At 41.7% G+C, this 8,307-nt stretch overlaps 1 protein-coding gene across 1 annotated transcript; it reads right to left on the reverse strand.

The window, feature by feature from the left end:
- Positions 1 to 117: 117 nt before the first annotated feature.
- LOC106561958 (prothrombin) lies at positions 118 to 8,215 on the reverse strand. The gene is made up of 14 exons (XM_014126444.3): positions 7,991 to 8,215; positions 7,654 to 7,814; positions 7,446 to 7,470; positions 7,055 to 7,126; positions 5,202 to 5,307; positions 4,977 to 5,110; positions 4,490 to 4,798; positions 4,247 to 4,357; positions 2,411 to 2,537; positions 1,340 to 1,507; positions 997 to 1,170; positions 704 to 882; positions 454 to 524; positions 118 to 352 (listed from the first exon to the last, which is right to left on the reverse strand). Exons 1-14 carry the CDS (start codon positions 8,064 to 8,066, stop codon positions 197 to 199), a joined length of 1,869 nt encoding a protein of 622 aa, XP_013981919.1. The 5' UTR covers positions 8,067 to 8,215; the 3' UTR covers positions 118 to 196.
- Between the last annotated feature and the right edge of the window lie 92 nt (positions 8,216 to 8,307).

Here is an 8,307-nt window from a genome sequence, read left to right on the forward strand (position 1 = left end):
TGGAAAACCTTGTGTAACAACATGCAGAATTCCAGTGGCAGTCTCAGATCTGAATTTAGTTTTGATTCATTTCTGTAATAATTATTATTGCTGAGTCTACGAGTAATAACAAGCAGATCATGATCAGGAACGCATGTTTATTTCCAACGTTACATCAGTTTCCTTTGCATGTAGAGAAAATGAGAAGAAATAACAATCAATCGTCGTCATCACCGCCTGTTTTGTCAATAACTTTCTTCATCCACCTTCTCATACGGAAAAGATGGGTGTAGAATCCATATTTCCCATCCCTGTCACATCCTTCTCCCCAGGACACAATGCCGATCTGGTACCAACGGTTGTCATCTGGGCTCTGTGAATGAGGATATAAGTCATTGTCATGAGTATATCAAATAAAGCGGGGGATATGCAAGACATCTAATGAGTGAAGTTTGTGTTTCTCTAGTTGTATACCTTCATGACAAAGGGACCACCGCTGTCCCCTTCACAAGCGTCACCAGTTTTCTGTTCCTCTGGTTTGAAGCCTGAAAAGTACATGGGCATTGTGAGAAAGCATCATACTAATGGTAACACCTGTGATTCACCAATTTTTTTTATCAAGTCACACTGCACTAATTCACCTTTGGTTAACATATTGGATGGACTTGAGCTGCAGTATACAGCAATTACCACACTGAGATGAGAGCTGAGAACTGATACTCACCAGCACAGAACATGTTGTCAGTGATGCGGATAGAGGTAGAGTCCCTGCAGATATCCTGTTCAACGATGGGTAGATGGATCTGCTGGAGAACTGTGGGTAGAGACTTGGGGGAGGAACTCCATGTCTCATAAAGGTTCCCCCAGCCTGTCACACGGCCTTTATAGCCAGCAAACATCAGTCTTGAAGGAGAAATAGAAAAAAAAGGATGCTACCATTGCTAGTATGGGAAAAAGCTCAGGAATGTTAATAATTCCTATTTAATAATTACTGCTAGCTACGTTAAACTCTCTTACGTCTTAGCAACCTGCTTGGTTGGTAGACAGACGGGATGAATCTCATCGGTGAAAGCAATGGGCCTCCTCATGTGCAGCAGAGCAATGTCCCGGTTCAGGTTCTCCTTCCAGTTGTACTTGGGGTGGACAATTATCTCATCAATGGCTACAATCTTCTCTGTGCCCTTCTCAAACCTGGGATTAGGATGAAATACGGTATGAGCCAAGAATGTTTTGGTATGGCTATATTATTGTTTTGTCAAGTCTTATGGCATGTCATAGTTCACTGTTGAACTGTGCAAAAGTCAATGTGTATCGTTTGTTTAATACAGATAAAATGGGAAAATAGGAGATAACCACTCACTTAGCTCTGTTATGTTTGCCAAGGCGGACCAGGATGTCATTGATGGTGAAGTTTTTGTTCCATGGCGGGTAGAGGATGCAATGGGCTGCAGTGAGGATCCACTCGTCACTGATTAGACTGGCCCCACACAGCAGCTCCTGTGGGCTTTTCTTGTACAACATCACCTGCCTAACATCAAAGCATCCATGAAAAACAGGTATCATAATTTTCTTCTGCCAAATTACATCTATGCCTTTCTTTTTAGGCCGAGGCTGCGGATCTGACTTTTCCGGCCTTGTGCATTCCTCACGGTCAATCGTGAAATTATAATTATTCAGGTTTTACTGGTGAAACGTCCATGCGGCATCTGAATACCAACAATTTGATCTCCATCAGTTTCATGGGGATAAGCATTTAGATCTTCTTGAGTTATAGGCTACCGTTTCAAAGAAGCCTACAGTGTTGTTTTGAATGAATGTACAGTGAGTGTGTTTTAGAGCAGATGGTGTTAACAAACTGTAGTATAGCCAACCTGTGTTTTGTTTCAATCAAAGCACATATTTTGCCTAGTGACGTGCTTTTGAGTTTTGGCCACATGAGAAGAAAAAGACAATGTGATCGCAATCATCCTAAAATATAAGAAATAAGGTGGTGTTTTTTGTCTTACAGTAACTTTACTGTGCTATTATATTTGGTTATGCTATGTAGAATAGGCTACTATCATTATGTGATCTTGAAGACATTGATTCAGCTTTGATCTAACTTTATTAAAACGGGAACCAGTCGCCAGAGTAGCCCTGTTGTCTATGAGTAGAACAGAGACTGTGTGCATAGTAGAGAATCTCGCATGTGCAAAATCTTCGGGGGCCCTTGGCTGTCTGGAAGAAAGGTGCAGAAAAGTCAGATCTGTAGCCACTCCATTCTTTTAAAATTGGGCAATGCATCGACAACCCCAAAAAACATCCTCTAAATGACAGACACACAGATAACGTCCTTTCCCGCTCCCACCGTGTATATGGTCAAACATGATGACCATGATCCTAAGTAGTAGTCCTACGTAATGCAATAGAATAAATGTGGTGTTTTGAATACCATGGTGCACTGGCCACTTCTGCGTCAATCCCTTTAACAATACGGCCTCCTTGGTAGGAGTCAATCAGTTCTTGCTCTCTACCGTCCTTCTTACTTATCTTCTCAAACATGGGTCGCTCTCCGCACACTGAAAACAATTCAAAGTCATGAAAATAGAGTCTTTCCTCCTCTGTCTGCCATACCTTACACTTTACAGTGAGGGAAAAAGTATTTGATCCCCTGCTGATTTTGTACGTTTGTCTACTGACAAAGAAATGATCAGTCTATCATTTTAATGGTAGGTTTATTTGAACAGTGAGAGACAGAATAACAACAAAACAATCCAGAAAAACGCATGTCAAAAATATTATAAATTGATTTGCATTTTAATGAGGGAAATAAGTATTTGACCCCCTCTCAATCAGAAGGATTTCTGGCTCCCAGGTGTCTTTTATAAAGGTAACGAGCTGAGATTAGGAGCCCACTCTTAAAGGGAGTGCTCCTAATCTCAGTTTGTTACCTGTATAAAAGACACCTGTCCACAGAAGCAATCAATCACATTCCAAACTCTCCACCATGGCCGGGACCAAAGAGCTCTCCAAGGATGTCAGGGACAAGATTGTAGACCTACACAAGGCTGGAATGGGCTACAAGACCATCGCCAAGCAGCTTGGTGAGAAGGTGACAACAGTTGGGGCGATTATTCGCAAATGGAAGAAACACAAAATAACTGTCAATCTCCCTCGGCCTGGGGCTCCATGCAAGATCTCACCTCGTGGACTTGCAATGATCATGAGAATGGTGAGGAATCAGCCCAGAACTACACAGGAGGATCTTGTCAATGATCTCAAGGCAGCTGGGACCATAGTCACCAAGAAAACAATTGGTAACACACTATGCCGTGAAGGACTGAAATCCTGCAGCGCCCGCAAGGTCCCCCTGCTCAAGAAAGCACATATACATGCCCGTCTGAAGTTTGCCAATGAACATCTGAATGATTCAGAGGACAACTGGGTGGAAGTGTTGTGGTCAGATGAGACCAAAATGGAGCTCTTTGGCATCAATTCAACTCGCCGTGTTTGGAGGAGGAATGATGCCTATGACCCCAAGAACATCATCCCCCACCGTCAAACATGGAGGTGGAAACATTATGCTTTGGGGGTGTTTTTCTGCTAAGGGGACAGGACAACTTCACTGCATCAAAGGGACGATGGACAGGGCCATGTACCGTCAAATCTTGGGTGAGAACATCCTTCCCTCAGCCAGGGCATTGAAAATGGGTCATGGATGGGTATTCCAGGATGACAATGACCCAAAACACATGGCCAAGGCAACAAATGAGTGGCTCAAGAAGAAGCACATTAAGGTCCTGGAGTGGCCTAGCCAGTCTCCAGACCTTAATCCCATAGAAAATCTGTGGAGGGAGCTGAAGGTTCGAGTTGCCAAACGTCAGCCTCGAAACCTTAATGACTTGGAGAAGATCTGCAAAGAGGAGTGGGACAAAATCCCTCCTGAGATGTGTGCAAACCTAGTGGCCAACTACAAGAAACGTCTGACCTCTGTGATTGCCAACAAGGGTTTTGCCACCAAGTACTAAGTCATGTTTTGCAGAGGGGTCAAATACTTATTTCCCTCATTAAAATGCAAATCATTTTATAACATTTTTGACATGCGTTTTTCTGGATTTTTTTGTTGTTATTCTGTCTCTCACTGTTCAAATTAACCTACCATTAAAATTATAGACTGATCATTTCTTTGTCAGTGGGCAAACGTACAAAATCAGCAGGGGATCAAATACTTTTTTTCCCCTCACTGTATGTTAAAAAACAAAATCCTAGCCAAAATTATACTACTTACCCAACTCTCCACTGCCAAAGCTCCGAGGGCTGAAGAAGGATTGTCTGGGCCCAGAGAGTGTTGTCCTTTCCCTTCCACCGGCCGCCTCCTCATAGTTATCTATTGGGTCATCTGAAAGAGAACAACAGTCCAGCACTCACAGTAAAGAGCATTTATGATACCTGTCAGATATTTTTTTTTCTTCAGTGTCCTAATATTTTAAGTGAATCATTTAAAACTGGAAAAAGTGTTGAAACAGCTCACCACACATCTCAAGGTCACAGTAGTCCACAGTGGTATTTCCATGCTGGTCCACATAGCACCAGGGTCCCTCCATATCTCCATCAGGGTTTCTACAGTGGTTCGTCACAAGTTTGACCTCTGGGATGAAATTCTTTCCTTTGCTGAGTGCCAATGCCTTTGGGGAGGCCCAAGGTAGACACTTTTTGCCATTCATGGTAACTGAGAGATCACCTGTATAATCCAAGCCATTGTTGGCCAGGCAGTCCTTCTTGGTGTACTTGGCTTTCCCATCCACTGTAGCAGATACTTTTGGGGGTACCCAAGGCTCACCTGTAAGGGAACAATCACAATAGAGGACCACTAAGACATATTGCAACAAGCAACATGCTCTGCACTTTGTTGTTGAACAAGGAGGCACATAAACCACCGATTGTCAGTGGAAAGGTACACCCAGCTCAGCAACAACATGCAACCAAATGTTGGTTATTATGCAGTAGTGAAATCATACCACATTTTGGGACTATGCATTGCTCTCTCCTGACTGTGGGATCCCTGGTGAAGCACCAAGGTCCTTCGGGAGTTTTGTCTGGGTTCCTGCAATAGTTCTCATACAGGGTGTCATCCAGCGAAGTATTGAACTCCCTAAGAAGAGATATTACCCCTCAGCAACAACATCACGAATGGAACAACTTTGAAATTACGTTCCTCAAGTTATGGGGTCAATAGTACATACGTAATTCTGTGTGGGAAGTTACTGGACCAGTACTGGCATGTTTTTCCTGAGGAAGTAGTGGAGATGGTACCGTTGTAGTTCACACCATTGCCCACTGAGCATTCTCCTGTAAGACGCAGGCCCACATAATATTTGAGAAACAGGATGTCCTGCTCAAAAAATGTATCTTTACATTATAACATTTTCCTGGTAGATTCCTCACACTTTTTAGCTGATTTCAACACAAACAACATTTAGTCAATAAATCATTGATGAACAGTGCCTTACAAAAGTATTCATCTCCCTTGGCGTTTTACCTATTTTGTTGCATTACCAGCTAATATAAATAGATTTTTATTTGGATTTCATATAATGGACATACACAAAATAGTCCAAATTGGTGAAGTGAAAAAAATAACTTGTTTAAAAAAAAATCTAAAACAGAAAAGTGGTGCGTCCATATGTATTCACCCCCTTTGCTATGAAGCCCCTAAATAAGATCTGGTGCAACCAATTACCTTCAGAAGTCACATAATTAGTTAAAAGAAGTCCATCTGTGTGCAATCTAAGTGTCACATGATCTCAGTATATATACACCTGTTCTGAAAGGCCCCAGAGTCTGCAATACCACTAAGCAAGCAGCACCATGAAGACCAAGGAGCTCTCCAAACAGGTCAAGGACAAAGTTGTGGAGAAGTACAGATCAGGGTTGGGTTATAAATAAATATCAGAAACTTTGAACATCCCACGGAGCACTATTAAATCCTTTATTAAAAAATTGAAAGAATATGGCACCACAACAAACCTTCCAAGAGAGGGCCATCCACCAAAACTCACAGACCAGGCAAGGAGGGCATTTATCAGAGAGGCAACAAAGAGACCAAAGATAACCGTGAAGGAGCTGCAAAGCTCCACAGTGGAGATTGGAGTATCTGTCCATAGGACTACTTTAAGCCATACACTCCACAGAGCTGGGCTTTACGGAAGAGTGTCCAGAAAAAATGCCATTGCTTAAAGAATAAAATAAGCAAACACATTTGGTGTTCACCAAAAGGCATGTGGGAGACTCCCCAAACATATGGAAGAAGGTACTCTGGTCAGATAAGACTCAAATTGAGCTTTTTGGCCATCAAGGAAAACGCTATGTCTGGCGCAAACCCAACACCTCTCATCACCCCGAGAACACCATGTGGGGATGTTTTTCATCGGTAGGGACTGGGAAACTGGTCAGAATTTTAGGATGGCGATAAATACAGGGTAATTCTTGAGGGAAACCTGTTTCAGTCTTCCAGAGATTTGAGACTGGGATGGAGGTTCACCTTCCAGCAGGACAATGATCCTAAGCATTTTGCTAAAGCAACACTCGAGTGGTTTAAGGGGAAACATTTAAATGTCTTGGAATGGCCTAGTCAAAGTCCAGACCTCAATCCAATTGAAAATCTGTGGTATGACTTAAAGATTGCTGTACACCAGCAGAACCCATCCAACTTGAAGGAGCTGCAGCAGTTTTGCCTTGAAGAATGGGCAAAAATCCCAGTGGCTAGATGTGCCCAAGCTTATAGAGACACTCCAAGAGACTTGCAGCTGTAATTGCTGCAAAAGGTGGCTCTACAAAGTATTGACTTTGGGGGGGTGAATAGTTATGCACGCTCAAGTAGTTTTTTTTGTCTTATTTCTTGTTTGTTTCACAAAAAATATTTTGTATCTTCAAAGTGGTAGGCATGTTGTATAAATCAAATGATACAAACCCCCCAAAAATCTATTTTAATTCCAGATTGTAAGGCAACAAAATAGGAAAAATACCAAAAGGGGGTGAATACTTTCGCAAGCCACTGTATTAGAAATGTGCAGTGTAATCAGGACATAATTATTACCACTGGCATCAATACACCCTCTCAAGGTTTTTATATTGTCCTTGACTCTCAGCAGTGAAGTGCCTTTGCAAGCTGTGAAGAAGACAAGCAAGAATTAGAAAACATGAGGAAATACTTGACTCTACTTGCTTATAATTGCCAAAGCCGATATTAATGTTTGTTTTTTAAGTATAAAAAGAGCATAGCATGTGTGGGAAGAGCAAAACGTGTGGGGTCACCGACACTGGGGCTAAAGCCTGTTCCTCAAACAAGTCCACTCACATCTCAGTTGCACTTTGTTCTGGTTCAATACCATCTATTTACATTGGGTGTTCTGACTGATGACCGCATATTCCATGGATAAGGTTTTGATAGATAACACAAGTAATAACGAATAAAAACAAATACTTACCCAAATAGCTGCCCCAAAAGGCCTTCTAAATTAAGAAAGATCAATTTAGAGTTATTTGGGGAGAAATACTATAATCATACTTTATTATGCAAATAAACATAGTGTTACCCAGGTAAACAGAAAGTTCACGATTTAGTTACCAGTATATCAAGGTGAATATTAATGTGCTTTGCATGATACTTCAATCTAACAAGCCAGACATTCTCACCGTCTTGTCAGGCTTTTCAAAGACTTCACGGGCTTCTTCATGGTCACAGATCTCCTCGATGCACTCCCGTTCCAAGTTCCCAGGTTTCAACTCCTCAAGGAAGGAATTTGCCCGTTTAGCACGGATAAAAACCTGTGAGGCCTCCTTGCTGTTAAGAAATACTATAAACAAATATTTGATAACTCAACCTATTGTTTAGTGATATTATAACTGACAAATAACCCAATTCACATCAAGGAGTAACAGTTTAAGGGGTATACATTTTCAGAATATCGATATTTTGAAACTTGCTTGCTTTTGAGCTTTCAGGACTGGTAAATAAAAACTGATATCTTACCATTTTCACAAAGGGTGATCTGAAGAGTAGAAGAAAATAGTATAATGAAAATGAGAGTTGCGGGTATTCGACCCATTGTTGCGGATGGTTAAGACAGAACTCCTTGTAAAACCTAGGACATCACCAAACCTTCTCACCCACTCAAAATCCAGTACTCATTGAAACCCCCCACTTTCTGTTACATTGAAACACCTGGTTAATATTGAACCACTGTACTAAGACTGACTCGGGGCTGCACCTCCCACCTGGGTCATGTCAACAACATAAAATTGCACTCAGTATTTCCATTAAAGTTTCAACTATTACCTATAGCCATG

The sequence above is a fragment of the Salmo salar genome, chromosome 11 (assembly GCF_965601325.2).
Source record: "Salmo salar chromosome 11, fSalSal1, whole genome shotgun sequence".
NCBI lineage: Eukaryota > Metazoa > Chordata > Actinopteri > Salmoniformes > Salmonidae > Salmo > Salmo salar.